The sequence below is a fragment of the Sceloporus occidentalis genome, unplaced genomic scaffold, assembly GCF_023333645.1.
Source record: "Sceloporus occidentalis isolate IW3139 unplaced genomic scaffold, rSceOcc1.0.p SCAF_1, whole genome shotgun sequence".
Taxonomy (NCBI): domain Eukaryota; kingdom Metazoa; phylum Chordata; class Lepidosauria; order Squamata; family Phrynosomatidae; genus Sceloporus; species Sceloporus occidentalis.
The window spans coordinates 261,209,078-261,234,282 of record NW_028316981.1 but is presented as its reverse complement, the minus strand read 5'-3'; the positions used below and the strand labels follow the sequence as shown (position 1 = coordinate 261,234,282).

General features: G+C 38.5%; 1 protein-coding gene across 3 annotated transcripts in view; it reads right to left on the bottom strand.

Annotated features, from left to right (window-relative positions):
- Positions 1-25,205, bottom strand: part of LOC149323805 (uncharacterized) — a 60,261-nt gene that overhangs the window by 18,813 nt on the left and 16,243 nt on the right. For all 3 annotated transcript variants that reach the window (XM_089492566.1, XM_089492572.1, XM_089492559.1), the window contains 5 exons: positions 20,232-20,420; positions 11,835-12,002; positions 10,589-10,690; positions 6,225-6,335; positions 640-818 (listed from right to left, as the gene is read on the bottom strand). In XM_089492566.1, the coding sequence (XP_089348692.1) occupies positions 640-818; positions 6,225-6,335; positions 10,589-10,690; positions 11,835-12,002; positions 20,232-20,420 (749 nt within the window). The remainder of the gene's footprint in view (positions 1-639; positions 819-6,224; positions 6,336-10,588; positions 10,691-11,834; positions 12,003-20,231; positions 20,421-25,205) is intronic.

The following is a 25,205-nucleotide window of genomic DNA, read 5'->3' as shown; positions in this document are numbered from 1 at the left end:
CAGCCTTGCAAATATTGCTGCATGCAATGCTACCTTCCAGATTGAAGACCATCCTGTTCAGGGCAGCGTTCCCAGGCATTGCATGATTGTCACTTGCTATTTGATGTTCTTTTGTTGCCTGTTTTATTGAATCATTTCCTATATTGCTATGTATTTTATATGTATTATCCTACTAGAGAGACCCCTTCCCCACCACCACTCCCTTTGTGTCGGGTCTTTTTAGATTGTAAGCCTGAGGGCAGGGAACTGTCCAATTAAAAAGATTGTATGTACAGCGCTGTGTAAATTTACAGCGCTTTATAAATAAAGGTTAATAATAATAATAATAATAATAATAATAATAATAATAATAATTCCATTATCTCTTTTGCAACAAACCACCACATGCGATTTCACCAAATGGTGGGATAAAAAAATGCAGTGGTTACTAAGTGCCTATTAAAACTTCATTTATGTCTGTCTAAGACCATCTGTCCTTAGACATCTGAAATTGCTCTAAAGGAAATAATTAGTTTGCTGTTCCAGTTTTTGAACATTCTAAGTGTCTACTTTGATTGTGTCTCTATGCTTTTACATGAAATCTGCAAATTGTGTGGAATCCAGCAAATTAAAGACAAGATTACTATGCACGTGCCTTACCTTCTTGTGTTTATAGTAGTAAAGGCAACCATCATGCTTTAGCACAAACCATCTCTTCCTCCAGCCCTTCAGGATACTTGACTGGGTCCGTTTATGTAGATATCCCCGACAAGTTGGACGAGGGGTATTAGGACAACGACTGATATCAGAGCCAACCAACAAAGTCAAGATATCTGGACCTGAAAGTGTTGTAAGAATATGGTATAGACAGTAAATTAAAGGCTATTCTGCAAAGCCAAAAACATTAACAATATAATATATAAAAAAGAAATCAGGCTAGGTATATAAAGTTTCTTTGCTTTGATCTAGAGGAAATATACCAACATCTCAGATCCTGGGGTGAGTCTCTAACCCCCCAAAATTGTAAAAACTTCTGTTTTCTTGTGCTATTATGTGCTATTATAAACATTATTTCTGTCAATGCATCCAATATGTCTCCCTCCACACCATTCTCCAAAGCAGTTTTCTAATGATTTAATCATTTAATGATTATATGAAATTATTAATTATATTAATTATGGAATAATTTGATGTGTTTCTTTCCTGTTGCTGAGAGCAAGTCTTGCTAGGAGTAATTATTCCATGCTGATACTACATAGGCAAGTGCATTGATTTAATCTGGAAGATCAAAAAATTCAATGGGCTCTTGGGGTTTGGTTCCAGGATCCCCCGTGGACACCAAAATCCTTGAGTGCTCAAGGCCCATTAAATACAATAGCAAAATAAAATGGTGTCCCTTAGATAAAATAGCAAAATCAAAGTTAGCTTTTGGGAATTTTTATATTTTTTCAATATTGTCAAGCCATGAACGGTTGAATCCATGGATATGGTGAGGCAACTATCCATATTCTTACTCAATAAACTACTGAGTAGAAAACTATTTATATGCTTACTCAATTCAGAATATGAATCAGAATAATCTACAAATATGAATAAAAATAATTAGTTTAATTCTGAATCAAATGTTTTCCTTTCGTTTTAAAAATTTTCTTCTTTCCTTTTTTCCCCATGTTGAAAAAAAGGTGCAGAAACCAAAATGTTTGCTGCTCCTGACAAATCTTGCTCCCTACCAAGAACTCTATTACACCAAGAATCCTGGGCAGAGAAACTGTTTTCTCTCAGTAGAAAATCAAATAAGTCCATGCTCCCCTGAGGCAACAGAATCCTTGGTGGGAGGTGGGCACCCACATTTTCTCCATCACTTGTAAACAACAAAGTGCTTTCTCCATTTAGATTTTTGGGGTGGAGAAGGAGTGCATTCAGGGGTGTAGCTACGGGGAGGGGGGAGAGGTTGCCTCTCCCAAATAAAAGTTCTGTCTCAATGAAATTTTCCTTCATTTCCCAAATTTCTAGCATTGCAGTCACTTAAACTTTCAATTCAGCATTTAGAAATATAATTCAGGCATCCAAAGAACAGGGACAGGTAAGGTTACCAAGGGAAAGTGAATACAGCAAATAGAAGAGTTCCAGTGTGAACAGTTTTCAGTGAACATTACCACACAGGGCTCCTGGCACGGCCTGAGAACAGTCCAAAAGGGGCAAGGAAGGGAAAGGAACAAGTGGGGGGACGAATTTTACTGCACACAAGGAAATCCCTCACTCATTCTGTTTCCCTCTCTTCCGTTCCCATTCTGTTCCAGAGGAGGCGATTTTTGAGAACCGTTCTGAACAGTTCCACACTCGTTCCAGGCCCCTTCCGTTTCATTCTCAGGCTGTTCCGCGGAGCTCCTGTGCGGTAAGGTCCAGTGTTTCCCTCTCTTTGATGCTCGAAATGTGGAGACTGAAAGAAAATTGCATGGATGGGGTGTGTGTGTCAGAATTCTTATTTGAAGGCATTGCCCTCTTTCCTCCATAATGACATTCCTGGCTGCATCTCCAAAACCAGACTGAAATTCATAAAAGAAATAACTAAATTTGAATAAACAACATGCTAATGATTGTTTAGAAATAAAAGAAATAAAGTAAAATAACTATTTAAAATCTAAAACATGACACACAGATCACCTTTTCATTGCTGCACGTCTCTGAAATTAAAATACTGTTTTTTCTACAATATTTTAATGGCTACTGGCCATAAGAAAACAGCTGGATAATAAAAGTAGTTTGCTTTTTTCTGAGTCTACTGGGAAAGGCAAGACTGTGCCCGCTTTTCTCCTTTCACTTTGCTAAATTAATGGAGTGCGAAGTACTTTTGTGTCTTGAATTCTGTTTGCAGTAACTTAAGTAAGCTGAGAACAAAGAAGGAAAAGGGAGGAATTGAGAAAAGCAACTGGAAAAGTGGGAGGACAGAGGATTAATCAGCACTGTCTCTGTAAATCTGGGACAGTTGGAGGAGGGTATGGAAAGGAGGAAGAGTTCTTAAATGATTTTCAAAAATATCTCTTTTGAAAATAGTCACTGATACGGTACATGAATGTCAGTCTCTTCCACCTACACACATTAAATAATTTGGTGAGTGCCAAGATATATTGGTTAGTATATTGTGAAACCAATTTTCTTTCTCAAACTTTCCAAAATGTCTGCCATTCTATGGAGAAGTTCAGAATTCCAAAGAGGTTATTAATATGCATCCAAGACTATAACTGGATTTTAAATCTTTCTCAAATAAATGTTTCCAAATTAATATAAATGGCACTTTGTTTTTGCTGCAGAAAAAGTCTCTCCCCATCAAGTAATATGCCAACTGGACCAATGAGATGTTGGGCTCTCATACATTGAAAGGGCTAATATGTTCATTGAGCCAGCTATGAATTTGTCCTCTGAGGAAACACCAGACATAAATAGAAGATTGATGTCTTGAAGGCTACTGTTGGGACCCATCTGTCTTTGAGGCATTTCTCCCCCCACCCCACCAACAAAGCAATATTGCTAAATGTGTTCTTTCCAACTGACAGTTTGGCCTAGATTTAAGTGATACTGTGAGAAGATAACAACATTAGTAGCTGGCACACAGAGAAAATGAGGGTCTTTTATCTAACCCAGTCTTTTTTGTTGTATCACTGTCACCTTATTGCCCCATCAGTCTTGCCATGTCCAAAGTAACTTGCTCTTATTGTCAAAGTCAGCTTTTCCAATGCAGTGGAGTCTTAACATTTATAGGCAGACTCACTCGCTAAAGCTAAAAAAGATTCTGTGACATTTCAACCTCCCTAACCACATAAATTCCAATTTGTTTCTCTTCAATTTGCTCCTCCCTTCTTGAAATTACAAAAAGGACTCACTAAGAAAGACTGATGAGCTACGTGCATTTGGAGCAACATTATTTCCTTGGCTGAAAGAACACACCTTCATTTTGTATCATATGATGTCTTTCACAGTAACAAGGCTAAGATAACAGTAAATTTTGAAATCTATATTGTGGTAATACCATTATGAGGTCAACAAAAAGGTACAACTATGTGTGTAGAAAGCTTTTGAGATCTCTATGATACATCACTTCATCAGGCAAGATGTTACAACAAGTAGGTGGGATGTGAAAGCTAAAGGAAGCTTAAACCTAGTGGGCATGCTGTCTTAAGATATAATAGAGGAAGGATCTACAGACTTTCCAGTGGTGCTTATCAGGTGTTATAACATATAACAGTATTAGGTTTCATCTAGAGTTGTAGGTCCTGGGCTTACTGGGTGGAAGAACTGAAGTCTCTGTTTTGAAAGTACAATGCCTTAGCACAAACAGAAATGTCTCCATCCTATATGGAGTGCAAAAACTCCTTTTCAGTGAAAAACACAGATTAATTAGAAAACCATTATACAGGTAAAATGGGAGACTAAGCTACAACAGTTATTCACACCTTTGTGCTGTCAATGGTTGATGAACTGCCATTCCCATTCTCACCTTTGGCCATGTTTTCAAGAACTGATATGAAGTGGACTCAAACAACTTGTGGAGGGTGTAGATTCCACAGCCTAGCTATATACTCTCTTCCAAGGGCCATCTGGACAATTTAGGACCAGGTGGTTTGCAGCTATTGAAAGCTGCTAGGTTGTGGGGTAGAATATTTACTAGCTTTTGGGATAACACATCCAGGTATGACTTGACAGACCTTGAAAGTAATTTGTTGCAGTAAGAATGGTTACTTGTTGCTAATTACTTTGGGGGAAAATAGGAGAGAGTAACTTAGTCAATTTTCAAAATAAAGCAACATCCCCCATCCAGTCCAGTAGTAATGTTGCTCATTGTGAAGGGCAAGGAGAGTGTTGGGGTGCTCTCACACTGCACAATTTTAGCACTGTGATTCCACTTTAACTTTCATGGTCCTATCTTATGGATTTAGAGAGTTTAGAGAGGGGTATTTAGAATTCTCAGCCAGAAAGCTCTAGGGCCGCACCAAACTACAAATCCTAGGTATTTATAGGATGCAGAAATGTTCCCTAGGTTCCCTAAGAGTTTATCTTATACAGACCAGACGGTGTTCTCTCATCTCCTCCCCCCACCAATTTTTAAACTAAAGAGGGCTCTACTGCTGTTGCTGATATTGGGCAAGGATTGAACAGAGTGAAGCACCTGCCAGTTTGGAAATTAGTGGATTGGGGTAGGATGGAAACCTTAAAGGAGTAGCAATCAGAAATGGATATAAACAGAGCTTTCATCCACTGTACTAAGAAGATTTTAAAAAAGAATTTAAAGGCCCAGTGCTCCTTCTGTAAAAAGGCCTAATGAAACAACTTCCTTTCGTAATACTTTGTATTCCATATAAAGGGGGAAAGAAAAGAGAGATTTTGCTTTGAGTGGAAAGGGTAAATATTGGACATGGAGGATGAGTCACAGCCAGTATACCTCCTTCAGAGGCAACTTACATTTTCCTGCATTTTGACCTCAGTGTCAACATCCACCCTTTTCCAATTTATTTTGGAAAGCAATGCTAAGAACTGAACATTCCTCCCACCATCCCTTCATTCTTCAGTGCTTTGACAAAGTGTGGGATGCTCTCACTGCTGAGAAAATTACACACCAAATTAAAGCTAGCATGGAAACAGCTACACTATGCTTGCCTGCATTCATTCAGTATGTGAAAGATCCTGAGAGCACCAGCCCAGCTTAAAAAACATTAAATTGTCTATAGATATTAAAGCTTTTAAAGTCCTAGGTTTAGCTGTGTAGTTTCACTTTCATTGTTAAAGGATTCACCAGTAGTGGCTTATTCATCACTAGCAGAAGGATCCTTTTTGCCAGGATTTGACACCCCTCAGTTACCCCTAAACATTCTCTTTCTTGCTATAAAAATGCTACATATCTGTAGGGCCCAGATATTTTTATAAACTGAAATTAATTCAAAACAATACAACACTAAGAGGCAAATCCCAAGGTCAGTTCAGTATCCATGTTGTTTCAGGTGGCTAGGCTTCAAGGTTTTGGAGTCCATAATCCATAGTCCATAATCTTTAGTTACATTCAGACCACTGATTTTCCTGTCTGCTACAGCACTTGCTCCTGCTAATTTTATACAAAGGTTTCACTAATCTAATTTTTGCAAATCTCCACATTTCCACTGTATTATGCTTATTTAATTATTTTTTGAATATAATGGATAAAATCTGCAAACAATTTAAAATGCAAAAGCTATTAATTATGTGGCAATGATTACCTTTTCTTGCCAGACTTGCAGCTTCTGAATGTGGCATGCTGGTGACATCTGTGCCATTGACAGCCATCACAATATCTCCAATCTGGAGACCTGCTTCTTCGGCTGCACTGTCTGCAATGAAATGAGAAGAGGGCTTTTATGTACAGACATTTTTCTAATACCAGCCCAACGTCATTCACAAGATATATGTAAATATGATTCACAGTGATCAGAGAAGCAGTTTTCTAACCAAGCATTGTTCTAACCAAGATCTTCTCATCTCTTTTAATATTTAGCAAAATGTACTTGCTTAAGCTGTTCTAGGTGACAGTAGTGTCATACAGGTTACTCTTTATTTTTCTCCACTGGGCACCTGCCTTGCTATTAGGCAGACCAGGTGGCAGCTATTTTAAGTAGATGCAAATGACTAAATGTCATCAGAAGCTGTGTCCATCTAGAAGTGTCAGCTAACAGTGGGAAAGGAGGCTGTGCAATGTGTAATCATCAATACACACAGGGAAATCCCCAACCTTAGCTTCAGTCAGTGATGGGATATAGTGGGAACTCTTCTCCCAGCTGTGCAAAGATGGTACTAATGGAGGGCTGGGAGGGCTCAGGTTGCATATACACTGTAGAAATGATGCAGTTTGACACCACCTTAAGTGTTGTAGCTCCATACTATGTAATGTTGGGATTTGTAGTTTTACAAAGACTTTAGCCTTCTCTGCCAAAGAATGTTGGTGCCTCACAAAGCTACAAATCTCAGGATTCTGTAGGATGGAGCCAGGACAGTTAAAATAGTGTCAAGCTGCATTATTTCTACAGTCTAGATATGCTCTCAGATGCTTTGTAGACCAGATCTGGATAGCCTTTATGGGCCATATTGGGCCCATACGCTGGGAGAGAAGAGTAGGGTATCTATCATCTTAGGTGGAAGATCTAGAGTGTCATAAAAGGGCAGCAGACGATCATTTTGTTATTATTTTACTTTTGCTTCCATGGAATTTAAGATTTTCTTTTACAGTTGCTGTTAATCACCATCACCATCTCTTGCCTTTTTTTCTGCCCTGATTTACATAAGTTAAACTTAGACAAATTAAACCAAAAGGACATGTCATACAAAAGGTAGGATATAATAAAAATGTCAATAGAATTCAAAGCACTTGGTGCATACTTATTTCTGAGACATTTTAATATACGTTTCATTAATCACTGAAAAATGAAAAGACAGGCACGAATACTGCAACATCAGGAAATAAGTGTAAGTGATCAAGTGGGATAAGGCTATGGAGACGTCAAAGGTAAAGACAAGTGATGGTGAGGTATTGCATATACAGAACACAGAGTTACAATTTGGAGCTTAGAATAGCAAATGAGACACCCCCTACTCTGTTTTATTTGCAATAGAGAGATATTTTCCCACTGAATAGAATCAATGCAGGGCAGCCTCGATGGTCTGAGTTTTGGCTGATTTTCTCTCACCACTTTAACATCTTCATTATGCAAAGAAAACTGGAGGCTTTGACCATAAAAAGAAAATCTCTTGGTGAGATATAAAAGCACGTCTGATCCAAATGTGCAAAAGTATCCATATTTGAATTATTGATCGGCAGTTTAAAATGGCATGTGCTTTTCATGGAAACGCTTACATAAAGTCAGGCCCAGAATAGAAGTGAATTTACATAAGCATGTTCAATTTAGGTGCATTAACACACAGTCATTTGAATCATACCTGTATATGTTTCAGAATCATACTTTCTTCTTTTTGAGCATATAATTAAACAGTCATAATGTACGATGCAAATATTTGCCATTTTTTTAAAAAAAGACCTGAAACATTCTTCTTGATTAATTAAGACAATTATAATTTTAAATTGCAGATCCCAGAGTGGAGATGAATGAAATCATAAAAACAACAAAGTAATTACAGACAAAAAGGGTAATGTGAGTTTCTATGGTTTTCATAAAAATATATCAGGTAATAAATCATGCACTGTAACAATTCTATTCAAGAAATAAATTGATAACTTATAGAAGTGACATGAGACATGAGACATTATTTCAATGCATCTCACAGAGACATTTTTCAAATCAGACAGAAACATTTATCAAAAATTTTAGAAGCAATATTTCGATCTCAGTTGGCTGCAGTTGGGAGAAAAGAAGCCATTTTGCTAGAATTTTTCAAATATTATTCGATCCTGCCACTTGGAAACAAAAGCAAATGCCAAAAGCAATGTCATGGTAACTGTGTTATTCTTTTGAACCTGTCTGTGTTCTAACTTTCAAGTTGTGCATGGCTTTTAAAAATCCACCTCAGTCCCTGCCACTCCTATGGCAAAACCAGAGCTTAGAAAAGCTTCCTTTTTAAATAACAACTCACATTTCTGGAATGTGAATTCTGGAAACAGTTGTATAAAAAGTATATTTTTAACCTCTTGACAGACACTGAAAAATACATGAACATGTCTGACTTTAGGAAGAACAGCCATTCTGCTGTCCAGATAAAGAAGCATAATCTGTAGTTAGACTTCAATCAGGAACCTTTTCATTCCAGATGAACCAATTTTCAAAATTATGGCGGCATTCAGATTTAATGCTGCAGCATGAATCTTAAGCATGCCCATCTGTCTTTGTGTGCAGCACTTAAAAATGCCAGTACCTGGCAAATAGCAAATTCACTTAGCTATTTCATCTGAATTTGGTAAACTAAGAGCAGGGAATCTGTGACAATCCAGATATTGTTAGAGTCCATCTCCCATCATCTCCATCTAGTATGAACCATTGTGTCACAGATTGTAGAGATAATAGGCCACAGGATCCTCAGCTGTGCAGTTACCAATGATTTGTACAAATTGACCTTTCTCTGCATACCAGGATCAAATAGTGGTTTGCAGTCTTCATTGGTATTCACTCCCTTAAAGCGTGGTGGAGTCTACTTCTCTGGAGATTTTTAAACAGAGACTGGATGGCCATTTGTCAAGGGTGCTTTGATTGTGGGTTTCTGCAAAGCAGGGGCTTACACTGGATAGTCTTTTTCAACTCCATGATTCTATGATACTATGATAGATAAACAGTGTAAACATATACTGGACTTTCCTGGCTTTGGATGAATTGGCAAACAGTAGTTTTCTGCTTAGTCATGAATTGAAATATTTAGTTACATGAAGGGAGTGGGGAGAATGGGAAGGAGGAACATGCAAACCTGAAGATTTTATAAAGAAATTTGTATTCAAAGACATAGTTGTATTAGTATGGAAACTCAGTATGAAAAGGGATCTTGTAGCACCTTTGAGACTAACTGAAAGAATGAAGCTGTAGTGTGAACTTTTAAAAATAGACTTGAGCCTATTTCCTCAGATGGATGAGGTGGAGTGGAGAGGCCAGAGACAGACCTATATAAGTAGATTTTGTGAGAGACTGTCAATTAAATTTCAAACTTTGTGGGTATGGAGATGAACTGATAAGTTCAGTTTTAACAATGGTCATTGGGGGACAAAGGCTGAAGGAAAGATGTTGCCTAAAGCCAAGGAGAGTAACCGTATGAATGAGTATTAACATGTAGTGCAGAAACCAGAGAGGATATGTGATGAACTGGTCAAGGTTGCCCTCATGAGGATGTGGGGGGGTGGGGGGGGTTAGATAGTATTGAAATGTGTGTAGTGTGCCAGGAAACCATTGTCTCTGTTCAACCCACTGCTATTTCTCTTTCCAATCTTCTGTCTCTGGGCTCTCCACTCCTCCTCCATGCATCTGAAGAAGTAGGCTCAAGTGTATGAAAGTGCATGCTACCAGCTTCTTTCTTTCAGTTAATCTCAAAGGGGCTACAAAAAATTGAGGTATCCCAGCTTTTGGCTCCCATTAAGGAAGGAAGTGATCAATTAGAGACAGAGACCTTCAACTCAAGTGCTTTTATTAATTACCAAGTGATCTCTTCTTTCATGTGGATCACTGATCTTTGTTGTCATGATCATATCTCCCTAGCTAAACATTTCAGGAAATTATAAGGTGTGGTAGGAATGGAATTGCCATGGACAATGTTTGACCCTTTTAGTTTGATTGCATGTAAGTCAACTAGAAATTAATTTATTTATAAGTAAATGGCAGATTAGTGGGTATCTATTTCTGTTATCATTTTCTGTACAGCGATATGTGTCACTTGCAAGACTAACACAAAAATCTTCTATAATACAGAGAAAACATGCTTCATAGCATTAATAATAAAAGAGACAAAGGAGACTTGTTGAATAACTCTCTGTCTCTTTGCCCTGAGGCAGTTTGTCATCACTTATTCATTGATGTTCTAGGCTTCCTTTGAACACACTACCATACTAGTTACTTTGGATTTATTTGTAAGGAAAAGAAACTTGAGGAGTATCACTTACTAGTGTCCACTTCAGTCACCAAGATTGGCTTTGAAAACTGGATTCGGAATCCCCAGGGATAATCACCAGTGCCTTTCGCAATCCTCACAGTTCTTTCTCGAACTTAAATTAAAGAAAAAAGCCATGTCAAATACTCAATTTCATATCTAGCTGAAAGATTCAAGTAAAGATTTATTTTTCAATAAGTAGATATTCGTAACTAATCAGAAGAAATTTTGAATGGAAAGTGTATTAGCCAGATACAGAACTATTTATTTCTTGATATTTTTTGGAAGATAAATGCAATTTATATTCACAGATCTGAAAAAAGGAACCAGGTACATGAAAGTACTATTGCAGACTTAGTTTTCGTTGGGAATTTACAAATAAACTGCCAACAGGATGTATTGTGAAAATCTGTTTCACCTTCTTGGTTCTTAAAAGTGCATATGCAGCATATACATACTGTATGCTGGGAAGGGGTTAGGGCAGGAAGGTAGGGCTATGGACACTGGTGTGAGGAAGGCAGAGGGTGCATTAGAAGCAGCACCATCAAACTTTTAAAGAGCTGTGTGATAATAATTGTCCCCAACCAGATATGTTTGCATTTGCTAGAGTACTGGCTTTGTGGCACCTTATAAGCCTGGTGTAATATAGTTCTAATTGACATCTCATTGATTCCAGTGAGTCTACATTTTAGGTGAGCAAATTGCAGACCATGGAAGCCCATAAATGCATGAAAAGCATGAAAATACTTTCACCCCACAAGTATCCCAGAATCTCCACCTCACTCCACAAACGCACCAGCACTTCCTATCACCGTTTTGCTATGGACTGCAGAAGAAAATGGAACTACTTAGGCTTGCTGTGGAAGAGGGGCAGGGGTAGCCTGTGGGAGTAGCTGGAGAGGAATTGGGCCCAGCAGATTCCCACCTTACATTCTTACATCAAGAATGACTGATCAGTCTATCAGTCAATCAAAGGAAAACAACCAACAGAGGATAATGTAATCTATCGCTGGACACATCCCAGCTGAAGATGGTATCTCATAAATGTTCTGAAATTATTATTCCAGCTAAATTTAATGACCACTACACATTCCATGGCCTGTACTACTCAAAATGCCATTACTTTATATATGGATTAGTTAGGTTGTTTGGAAAACAGCTCTTAGAATCCCTCACTAAGCATGGCAAGTGGCCATCATGAAATAATATTTCCAAACTCTGTTTGGCACGCACAGATGCAGATACACACATGTACTTACCAGCTACTGGCCTAGGCCTTTTGCTAAGACATCTGGGGCTGTTATTTGGACTGGCATCATCGCCTCTGAATACCCAAGACATTGAGTGGAAGATCTCTGTGTAGAAACCTCTCTCTTCACTTTCACTACGCAGACCTAGATCCATTGAACGGCCATCCTCTGAGTTTACTGGAAAGAGCCAATAAAAAAAGAAGACATACAGTCAGATTTGCAAATCCATGGACTCTTTCTTTATGGAGTCAACCATCTGTGGCTTGAAATATTCCAAAAAGATATAAATTGCAAAAAGCAAACCTTGATTTTGCTATTTTATATAAGGGATACCATTTCACTAGACCTCTGTATTTAACAGGACTTGAGCATCCACAGATCCATGAGAGGTCCTGGAACTGATCCACAGCAGATACCAAGGGCCTAAAGTACATTTGTGTGCCTAACTGAATTTCTTTTTAATAAAGCATTAGTGCCAAAGGTATAAAAACAAACAAGGTAAGGAAAAACTGGAATTAGTCTAAGGATAGAAATGAAAGAGGTGTTTTTAAGAGAGAGAAAGAGGAAAACTGAGTTTGTTGTTACCATTTTAAAATGTTTGGGCATGTTTATAACCTAATTTGATTTTGTACAAGAAGTCCAGATAGGTTATAGCAAAACAAAGCAGGTTATAGCATTGGCCCCAGAGACTATGCACTTCTTTTAATAAACATGTATCTGATCAACAAGATGAAATCTCTTGTGTACCCTTCCTTAAGACAGAGGGTAATCTATATGTATCAATAAAGGGATGTTTGTTTGAATTGATTATAATTCAACAATTTGACATTGTTGTTACAGAGTTACAATGCAATTTAACATTGTTGTTAAACTCTCTGTTCTTGGCTACATGTTAACATTGTTATTGTGATCTGCACTGGGGACCGCTATGCACCAAAATCAAGACACAAATGAATGAATACCTTAATGAACGGATGATGGGTTGTTGTTGTTTTTGCAGGTGTAGATTTAATGTTCTGTGTTGATTAAAACTAGTAAGGTCTATTTAAAAATATGCCACATACACATCAAAGAACATAAGGGGATCCAGGCCAGAGTAAATGGCTGTAATCCTGCACTGAAATGAGCAGTCATCACTCTGTACAAGATCAGAACGATACTGGCTGTCACAACTTCCATCTAGCAGACAAACTATTGATGCCTAGGGTGAGGGGTGCACTGAGGTGATATTTAGTTATAGAATGAGGAGATTGTAAAAGTATATATATTTATGAAGAAAATGTTATGATTGTATTGTAAAACTTTGAAAATATTAATTAAAAGAAAAGAAAAGAAGGGGAACTTGAGCTCTTTAAAAGGCAGGACAAAAACATGACAAACAATACAGCTTGTCCAAGTCCCAACAGTGTGAAAAGTACAAATGTGACTGTCATCTTTTCTCACCAACCCAGAAACTCCTGGGATTCAGAGAGCTGTAGTTCAAAAAGTCTTTTACAAACTCTGCTTGTAAATGTAGAAAGATATTTTGAGGTTGAACAATTAAAGTTCGCCCATCCTTCTCCATTAAGCCTGTCCAAAACCCAACTCATGTGACATTTTAATATACAATAATGGCCCCATACAGACAGGCCAAAATAAAGCTTCCATACTCTTAGGACACATGCATCATTTAAACAGCATACATCCAAAGTGGCCTGAAGCAGCTTTATTTTGGCCTGTCTGTATGGGGCCAATAAAAACATATTTTCTGTTTGTGTGCACATACAAAAATTTAGTGTGAGTTCCAGGTTTGAGGGGAATGGGATGTCCTTGGGCCATACTGAGTGAGCTTTAGTTCTTATTCCCACTCTCCCCACTGGGCATTTGTCGAATTCTGTCTCTGTGTGATACATCCACACAACTAACCAGAGAAAAAAGAAAATGCAATTGGAAAATGATGATCTACTGTATCTCCTTGCTTTTGTATGTTCAGAGATAGCAGGTGTATAGGAGCTGCAGAGCCAGGAGGCAATCAGAAAGTACCCACCAATGTCAACTCTATGAACATACCCAACTGAGGACATGAAGCAGGAACATTTATAAACCAAATGGACCACTTTATCACATATCTCAAGCTGGCAACCTGTGACCTGCCACCCAAACACACAACCATTTGCCAGGTGCTTAGCATCCTCCACCCTACTTTTGCAGTCCCAAAGAAACAACAAAATCAAAAAGACCATTATCTAGCCTCTGGTGTGCTACTGTGCATAGCAGGTGTGACACATTCAACTTGGCAGGTTCAAAGTTGCATGACCATCCCTTAAAGATATTTCATTGAAATAGATTGGTGCCACACAATCTATTTTATTTTGTTGGATTCTAAATCTGGGGCAGATTAATAAATTCTATGCCTTCATGCAATCAAAAATTTTGCTCACAGAAACACTTTCAAGTTTGCTCCATCACAGTGAAGCTCCATTAATTTTGTTTGTAATATTTCTGTTCAGTCTTTGACCTTCTCAAACAAGCACTCAGGTGCATTTATATTGCTTAGGAAAGCAGATGAGGTTTCTGGAGATTTAGTATTATGAGCCAGTGTTTGGAGATGCTTGTTAATGACAAGAATAGAAACTGGCAAGCAGCAGGGGTGCGTGGGAAGAGGAAAAAAGTGACTCTAAAATAAGCATCAACTGATGCTTGTGAGGTTTAAGCCTTCATATTAATCCCGATTCTTCAGCACAGGTAAAAAAAAAAAAAAATCAACGTATCAATATATCAAATATTATATTAGCATTCCCTCCATATTTACCAACATCCCATTTTAGCCTGGCAAGTTAGAACCAGGAGCACATTTTGGGAGGGATCACAATATCATCTTAAAAAATGTCTTTCTACCCTGCACACAGGACTGCTCTTATTCTTGTCCAGTACATTTCTACAGAGTCTGATGACCTCTCCTCATTTAGGAATAGGTTATAAAGATTGGGTTACAGAAGTTAAACATTTCTCAGTGGCTCACTTTTTAAATGCCTTTTTTTCTTTCTTCTTTTCATTTACTCCCTCATAACAGGTAACCTAAACTTAGCTTACTTGGATCATGGAACAGAAAATGACAAATATAGACTTTCACACAAAAGCCCACACAAACTTACCTTTCTGTTCTCCTTTTGACCACTGAAGGTCCATGCGTAACAGAACTATCTTTGTCAAGATCCACAGCCTTTAAAGCTTAGTGATTATTGTTTATGGTTTCACTGTGTAAAGACAGAGAAGGAGTTTCCCAGGAGCAGATCTGATCATATGGATGAGTGATTCACAGTTAATTCAGTCACTCAGACAGCGCTCATCAACATAGTGTTACATAAGACACCACAACATTCATGATATAGCATTTCCAAATAGCAGCAAGTTGTTACGCGTGTCACAGCTTCATGTGCAAAGCAGTGCTTAATTTATTAAATATTGTGCTTTAAATAATTATGAGATATGTCAAGACCAGAGCTTTTAACTCCCACCCCAGTAAGATTTGCTACTGAGAATCACATAGTCCCCACTACCACCTACTACCTCTGATGAAAGCATATCTTTGGAAGATTTCCATTGTACAGGATATAGGCAGACCTTTTCTTAGAAAATGGTAAGATTGAGAGATGTCATAAGATCAGATGCATTTCTTATAGCTCAAGCTTAACTTGAGACTTCCTGCTGCTGCTGCTGCGTGCCTTCCAGTCATTTCCAACTAATGGATGACCTAAAGCAAATTTATCATGAAGAATTCTTGGCAAGATTTGTTCAGATGATGTTTGCCATTGCTTTCCTCTAAGGATGAGAGAGTATAAATTGATCAAGGTCTCCCTAGAATCATAGAATCGTAGAGTTGGAAGAGAACACAAGGGCCATCCAGTCCAACACCTTACCAAACAGGAAATCTAAATTAAAGCATCCCTGATAGATGGCCATCCAGCCTCTGCTTAAAGACTTCCAAGGAGGGAGAATCCACTACACTACGAGGGAGTGTGTTCCACTGTTGAACAGCCCTTACTGTCAGGAAGTTCCTCCTAATGTTGAGGTGGAATCTCTTTTCCTGTAGGTTGCATCCATTGTTCTGGGTCCTGTTCTCTGGAGCAGCAGAAAACAAGCTTGCTCCCTCCTCAATATAACATCCCTTCAAATATTTAAACAAGGCTATCGTATCACCTCTTAACCTTCTTTTCTCCAGGCTAAATATCCCCAGCTCCCTAAGTCGTTCCTCATAGGACATGGTTTTGAGACCCTTCACCATTTTGGTCGCTCTCCTTTGGACATGCTCCAGTTTCTCAATGTCCTTTTTGAATTATGGTGCCCAGAACTGGACACAATATTCCAGGTGGGGCCTGACCAAAGCAAAATAGAGTGGCACTATTTCTTCTCTTGATCTACACACTATACTTTTATTGATGCAGCCTAAAATTGCATTGGCCTTTTTAGCTGCTGCATCACACTGTTGACTCATGTTCAACTTGTGGTCTACTTGGACTCCCAGATCCCTTTCACACGTAGTCTTGTTCAGCCAGGTGCCCCCCATCCTATATCTGTACATTTTATTTTTCCGCCCTAAGTGCAGTACCTTACATTTCTCCATGTTGAATTTCATTTTGTTAGCTTTGGCCCAGCTTTCTAGTCTATTCAGGTCATTTTGAATTTTGATCCTGTTCTCTGGAGTAATAGTTATTCCTCCTAATTTGGTGTCATCTGCAAATTTGATAAGTATACCACCAATTTGTCATCCAAGTCATTGATAAAGATGTTGAATAGCACTGGACCCAGGACAGACCCTTATGGGACCCCACTGGTCACTTCTCTCCAGGATGAAAAGGAGCCATTGTTGAGCACCCTTTGGGTTCGGCTGGTCAACCAATTACAAATCCATGTAACAGTTGTTTTCTAGCCCACATTTCACTAGCTTGTTTGCAAGAATGTCATGGGGAACCTTGTCAAAGGCCTTACTGAAATCAAGATATACTATATCCACAGCATTCCCTTCATCTAAGAAGCTGGTAATTTTTATCAAAAAAAGAGATCAGATTTGTCTGGCATGACTTCTTTCTCTGAAACCCGTGTTGATTTTTTGTGATTATGGAATTGCCATCTAGATATTCACACACTCTCTGTTTAATAATCTGCTCTAGAATCTTTCCTGGTATAGATGTCAGACTAACTGGACGATAATTGTTGGGATCCTTTCCCCCCCCCCCCTTTTTTTGAAGATGGGGACAACGTTTGCCCTCCTCCAGTCTGCTGGGACTTCTCCTGTTCTCCAGGAGTTCTCAAAGATTATTGCCAATGGCTCCGATATTACATTTGCCAGTTCTTTTAATACTCTTGGATGTAGTTCATCTGGTCCTGGAGACTTATATTCATTTAGATTAATCAGATATTCCTGTACTATCTCTTTACTTATTCTGTGCTGAAATTCCCCTATTCTGTCTTCTGCTCCATTATCCTCAGGTTGAGCACCCTTTTCCTTTTCTGAGAAGACTGAGGCAAAGAAGGTGTTGAATAATCCTGCCTTTTCTCTGTCTTCTGTTAGCATTTTGCCATCTTCTCCACGTAGTGGCCCTACCATTTCCTTCTTCTTCCATTTGCTGCGGACATACCCAAAATAGCCCTTTTATTGTTTTTAACCTCTCTAGCAAGCCTGAGTTCATTCTGTGCTTTAGCTTTTCTGACTTTACCCCAACACATGCTTGCTATTTGTTTGGATTCCTTTTTTGTGATTTCCCCATTTTTCCATTTCTTATACATGTTCCATTTAAAACTTAGCTCAGTTGAAAGTTCCTTACTCATCCATCCTGGTTTCTTGAGACACCTCCCATTTTTTCTTTCTCACTGCTACACAATAATAGTTCCAGATAGCTTATGTGTGATTGAACCAAGTTACATAGCCCACTGTTTGGAATGCTGGAAGTGGTCAACTACAGCACTGGCCACTATGGCTTGGCAGCTGGAGTTTGGGGCTAGGACTTGGTGATACAGGATCTAGCCCATACTCAGCCATGGGATAACAGCGCAGTCTCAGTCCTTCGCCCAGACCTGTCCTGCAGGGCTTTTGTGATAATAAAGTAGTGAGAAGACCTATGCATGTGCCTTCGAAGTCATAGAAGGAAGGGGCAAGATAACTAACAAACCTGTCTCCCACCACAGGTTTCTTTTTTTAGTCAAAGTTTGTTGCCCCCTTCCACAGAATGCCAGAAATACTTTGCTATCAGCATAAGGGGATGAGCTTGGTAGCCCAAGAGTAAATAATGCTCACTGAAGATTTGTTTCAGACAGTTTTTATGTGGTGCAAAAAGAACGTTACTATACTCCGTATGACTTCTGTTCCTTACTATACTTCAGATGACTGGGCAAAGTCTCCGCCCCCTGCAGCCCTCAAACAACTTATCAGTCTAATTTTCCATTCATGATGAAGACACTCCAGATGCTCTGTGTTCAATATGCTGTTGCTAAGATTCATCCCCACCCAATATATTTCAGCTAAGTCCAGTGGGAACAGAAAAATATCAGTAAGGTGGCATACAATTTCAAATTTTATATTCCTGTACCTTCTACATTTATCAGTGTCTCATTTCCTAGTAAATAAATAGCTCCAGTGATTCAACCTTCTGAGCCCTGTGTCTGTTACACCAGCACTATTCAAAGTGGTGGTCCACGGACTAGTGCTGGTTCATGAGCCATCACCTGCCAGTTCTGGAGAATTTCCAGAAAAGAAAGGCAGAACTGTGGCCAATCGGCATAAATATGGTACCTGTCCTTGGAATCCTGGGGAAAGAAATTATCCATCTCTTACATTAGATAACTTAGGAAACTCTGAATTACACCACTGATGCCAAATGCAGGGATTTTGAGACAACCTGGCTTGTTTTTAGTTCTGATCAGGTGCTGTAGTCTATATTTCAGAGGAAGGAATGGGGAAAACCACTTCTGAGTTTCCCTTGCTAAGAACACCTTATAAAATCCATGGGGCCACCATACGTGACCAGGCAACGTGAAAACACATATACACATATACACACACATCTTTATCCAAAAATGTTGGCTAAAGTCAAGAGATTGGGGCAAAGCATACGCTAAACCAAACAACAGACCATTTTAATCTTGGAGGTCTCCTTCAATATAGAGTGAACATTTTTTTTCCTTTGTTGTGAGGCTGTCAGTTAATTTCATTTGCTTTACATGTCATGCACCTATTAAGGGGATTTGCTTCACAGGCACAGACATTCAGAGCAAATTAAATTTTAAATTAGAAGCATTGTGATATGTTGAATGTCACTGATTCTGGTGTGGTTAATGAGAATGAAAACCATAGTTTTTGTGAGTTTTTCGGGCTAAGTGGCCATGTTCTAGCAGAGTTTCTTCCTGATGTTTTGCCAGCATCTGTGGCTGGCATCTTCAGAGAAACCAGAGAATGAAAACCATTTATTTCTTTATTTTTTATTTCATTATTGCAGATAAAGAGACAACTTTCTGCTGGGGAAATGTATGGATTTGGAATACAATTACTAACATCACAATTTGGGTGAATGGTATAAAAAGATATTCCTATTGTTGGTTATGTTAACAATAATTAATTATGTATTTTAGGCACAGCATTTATTTCCCCTGTTTATATTGGTTATACATGTTCATCTAGCTACACTGACAGACCAGGAGACAAAGACATTGATGTGTATAAGCTGAAACATTTGCTGTGCCCAGGACATTCAAATTCCCACTTGGGGAACACATCAGCATGCTGTATAAATTCATTTAGGCATCTTAAGTTGAAAGCTATCCCTTGAGACTGCAGACCATTGTATTTGGCATACTTTTAAATAAGTGAAAGAAGAGCAAATGTAATAATGAGACAGAGCAGTAACTGTAGCCAAGGGATGATGATGGATAATCCATTCAGTAGAAGTCATGGGGACGCTGAGAAGAATTGCTTATGTTTTCACGGGAGTGGGGGGTGTCACAGAAATACAGGAGACATCCTATTTCCAGAATTCTCTATATCTGTAGGATAATTCTAAAGTACCTCACTGCTGCTGTCATGTCTTACTCGTTGAAAGCCCTTATTCAGATGTGAAGATTCTGTTAAATCTTATCTAACCCTACAAACAGAAACTTCTCTACCTAAACTTAAAGATGTACAAAGGACATGTTCAAAGAGAACATGGACTATTTCAGATGTAATGGTCTTACACCACAATTCAGCAGCCTCTCTCTCCCTGCACCTGGATTGTTGTTGCTTATTTTGTGCTTGGTTTGAATCATGATTCCCCATTGCACCCAAAAAGTTTTGTCTAAGAAAATGCAATGCAGTGATGATACCCCTATCTTCTACTGGAAGAATTCTTTCAGAAATATCTCACCATTATCATTATAAATGTGCTCAATACTTACTTGATCCTTCAGTGAGAGTGCTGTTTATGGAACTCCCTCCAGCTGAGCTACATCTTTTGCTGTTTTTGAACTGCTTCCTTCGTAGGGCCCAGCGATCTACGGGTTCCTCCTGAGGGCATTCGTCAGCTCTTTCATCTCTTGATACTTGATCATTGGTCAAGGTTATGCTCATGTCTTCTAATGCTGTTACTACATTTTGTAGGAAGAAGAAATATATTTAATTCACAGTATTAATCTTATTATGAAGCTTACTATTTTTTATGTTCCTCCATGCAGAATTTTGGAGACTACAACTCTCTAAATGCATCAACTAGCATGATGCAATTTTTTCTAGCTCTGATTTTACTTTAGCATGAAAGATTCTATGAAACAATATAAGTGCTATAGCACCAAGTGAATTAATGGGTAACATTAATTTGCAATATTTTGTCAGTTAAAACTGTGTTTAATTAATCAGAGAGATACTAATATTTTCAGGCTTCTGTTCTTTACCCAGTTTCATGGATAATGTATTGAATTACACTCTAAATTACTTTCTGTACATGTGCTTATAAAAACTACAGATACTGATAATTGAGAATATGGCCAATATGTGTCCTACAATGAATCCTTCTATGACATGTGTTATGTCATCTAAGAGACAAGGAAGGTAGGACAAGTATGAATCTGCAACAGGACATTTTCCTCTTCAAGTGCTACTGAAAGGACAGTGTCACTATAGGGTTGAGAATTGTGCCGGCCTCTAGATGTTGTACTGTAACTCCCATCAGTCATGGCCAGCAGTTAATAATAAGGATTATGTGGCTTGTGTTCCAACACATGATTCCCTGTCCTAACAGAAAGGTTTTTTTTTAAATTGAGTATTACTTTCCCCCTGTATTTTCAAAGTTCTCAGTCTCATCAATCACGATCCAACCCTGATGAAACTGCTCTCATTAACGAATGCACACTATTGTATCTTGCTGAGGCATTTTGAAGAAATTGTTACTGGGTGTCCATTTTTTGGTTTTCAGATTATTCATGAGTGGAAGCTGGCAGTTTAGAGGCACAATACTGATATTTGAACTGAGACAAAAGTTACTAAAAACTCTGAGTAAACACAAAGTTTCTAATAAATTTGCTCAAATTATATCCTAGAATTAGTCACTGTAGCTTGAAAACTGAATTGATGTTTTTAGTTCATTGATTAAATTGCCTCCACATGTGTCCAAAAAGTAGAACTGGGTCCATTCATTTTTACTTAAAATGCCTTGGATCTAATACATTAAATTTAATGGTCTAGTAGTATGTGTTCAGCTAAATCTGGATACAACCCAACATCTATTGAGCTACCTATTTTGAAATAATGCTAGCTGTCAGCTTTTTTTTTCAAACAAACAAACAATAAGGAACTGTGTTTTTTATAAAACGAGCTTATGAGGAGAGATTAATACTTTAAAACAATAATATTTTCCACTGTAAAATGCAACCAGATTAGTCTAAAATCCAGACTTGCAATACTGCTGTAACACCTGCTTTCTCCCATTCCACTTTCCACTGCAACTCTCAGAACTTTCCTAAAGATTAGCTCCAGAGGGTTTCTCCAGCCTTCTGAATCAACTTTTTTGGGGGGGTTGCAGTCAAGAGAGAGATGACCCCTGACTGATTTTACCAATGGAAGCAGTTCTGTCAGCTTCTGTCTGCCACTGGATTTAGGCCATTGTACAAAACCTACTTCAGGGGTAGGCAACCTTTTTGAGCCGGGGGCCGGGTTGCTGTCCCTCAGACAACTGGGGGGCCGAAGCCAAAAAATAAATAATTAAATAATTTTTAAAAAATTAAATAAATAAATAAACCAGGACAGATGTAGGACAAAATTTTCAAATGGAGGGCACTTTTTAAATAAAAAATGGAGGACACGCAAAAAAATTTGCTGGTTTTTTAAAAAATGTTATGATAAATGCATGTTTCTGAGGCTTCTATAGACAATTGCCCCCCTTGCCCCACGCGCAAGACGCCAAAGGCCCTGGCGGCAATCGGCGGCAGGACCGGGCTGGGGCCAGTCCCAAGGCCTTGCCGGGCCGCATCCGGCCCACGGGCTGCAGGTTGCCTACCCCTGACCTACTTCATTAATTTATTGTATGGAAAGCCAGAAATGCACATGTGAAAGCATGTCGAGGAAGGAGGAGGAGAAGAGAAGAAAGAGAAATGGATAGAGCAAAGTGGTTAAAATATCAATCTTGATATGGCAAGTGAAAACCAAACTATCTTTGAATAATTTAGAAATTATTCATTTTGCTGTCTCTTTCTCAGGGAAAAAAGAGCTGTCAGATGCAGTTTCTAGAAATTAAAAACTTCCTTTCATCCTCTAAGGGAATCTTTGATTGCCTCTTAGTTTATATTCATCTCTATTAAGGTTATTAAATTGGCTTTACTGCATTTTCTGAAGTAGTAGAGTTTGCAAGCCAATATCAGCTCTTTCGATTTTGTTATGCTTTAAAGAATTCCTTTAAATCAAGAAAATATTTAGTTATATGTTAGGAACTACAGCATGCTAACCCCTCTCCAAAATGTAATGAATTATGAAGACTCTACCCTTTTGACATTGATTACACAATTGTTTTCATGTCCATTCTGCTTACGTCCAGGTTTGGAAATAAACTAGAAATACATTGGGAGGTCATTCAGCTGTCTTCCACAGGATATAAATTAATAGTTTTCCTGTTGTGATAAAGAGCTATACAGTAGTGTGAAGAAAGTAAATGGTCTTTTTTTTTGTATTATAGGGAATTTCTCTCATAGGATTCCTGATGTTATTTTTAGTTATCTTTAAAGAGTTATTTTTTAGTAAAGGCAGTCAGGTGATTGAAATCAGCAGTTATTTCAACAGATAGGAAGACTCCTAAAGTTTCATTCTTCATCACCTCCTTCTCAACTTCACCACCTATTTTTCTACATCAGTATCTAATATCATGATTTTCTCTCCACTCCCATGGCATAAAATGGATCTACTTTTGTCCATCAAATGGTCATGTACTTCCAGAAGGTAGATAGTTTTGTATCCAAAACCATTATGAAGAGTGATAGGTTAGCAACTGTGACATGATCTTCAATTATTTTAAATATATTTGAAACTTTCTCTCAAGTGTGAAATGTTTAGTTTAGCTTGTTTGATTTGCCAGTATTCTGATATGCTATAAAAACCTTTAATGAATGGCAAGGAAAAATGAAAATGAACATCACCATGGGCCTGTACAGACCGGCCAAAATAAAGCTGCTTCGGGTCACTTTGGAGGAATGCTATTTAAATGATACATGTGTCCTAAGAGGCTGGAAGCCATGCCAAAGCCACGCTCCAGTCCTAAGGACGGGAGTGCAGCTTTGGCACAGCTACTGGCCTCTTACGATGTGTGAGTCATAGCAGCATACCTCCACCAAAGAGACCTGAAGTGACTTTATTTCGGTCTGTCTGTACAGGCCCTTTATTCATTTTATAATTTTCTGTTCACACCTTGCCTTCTCCATTTACTGCTGTGGGAAGAACCCTGCTTTGCACTTTTCACCACTGGTTATTCATGCAAAGCTCTTGTATCCATTTAACTAAATGGGAGTGACAGATTAGCTCTATGTTGCTGAGCATTCTGAGAAGTCTTTTCGGTGCACATCTGTTTTCCATGGGTGCTGGCAAGATTTTTAAGTCTTTATTGCTGCCTAGTTGCCTAGGGCTGCATCCACACTGCAGATTTAATGCAGTTTGACAATGCTTTAACTGCCATGGCTTAATGTTATAGAATTCTGGGATTTGTAGTTTTGTGAGACATGTAGCCTTTGCTATCAGACAACACTGCTGCCACAACAAACTGCAAATCTCAGGATTCCCTAGAGTGCAGACATTAAAGTTAAAGCGGTGTCAAACTACATTAATTCTGCAGTGTGGCAGCAGCCTAAGAGAATTTCCTGGAACACATTCACCTATTGTCTGAAGCATTTCAGGGGAACAATTAATAATATTGATATTGCTTTATTTCAGTGAAGTTGTCTACTACTATTGACCTACTACACACACACACACACACACATTTGTGACACTTTCAACAAAATATAGTAAAAAAATGAGTGGACTGGAGAACAAATTGAGCTTACTAACAAAACATTGCTGTAGTGGTTGCTATTCTTTAAGGTTCCAGCCACCCAGTTCAGCAACCCACAAGCTGATTTTCAACAGATGCCATCAACAATAAGTCAGATTTACATGGCCACAGAATTATTATTGCCTCCCCCCTGCTTAGGTAACTGAAATTATTTTTCTGCTTTCCCAAAACCTGAAGTTTATCCAAGCCTTTTATTTTGTAGATGGGTGACAATGTTTTGACTACAAAAGCAACAGCATTCAGTTCCTGAATACTTAGGCCATACATATGGGAATCCGGGTCAATAATGGATTGGAGGGTCTAAAAAATATCCCGGCTGGCTGGGTATGACTGAAGCCACAAATCCCTGCTTTGTTCCAGAAACTGAGGAGCTTATTGCTTGGACAAAAAACCTGATTGCATCCCACGGGATGCAGCCGGGTTGCGGGATGCAGGCGAGAATTATCACACATAATTTGCCACCGATTCCACTGGGTGAGTGCAACCTGGTTGCATCCCAGATCCCAGGTGCTCTTCAGAGGCCACTTTTCAAAGCCGGGGGTTTTCTGACTTCAAAAAGCAGCCTCTGAAGTATGCCTGGGACCCAGGATGCAGCCAAGCTTCACTTGCCTGGTGGAATTGGTGGCGAATTATGTACAATAATTCCCACCTGCATCCTGCAACTCGGCTGCATCCTCAGATCAGTTTTAACTGTTAAAATGGTACAAAGTTAAACACAGTGGAAGAAAAAAAATGCAACCATTAATGTGCTGAATTTGCATAATTAGAAAGTAAATTAGAGTGGTTTGCATAATTAGAATATTTTCATAATATGCAAGTTAGATGCCCAGATTTTAAGAAGTGG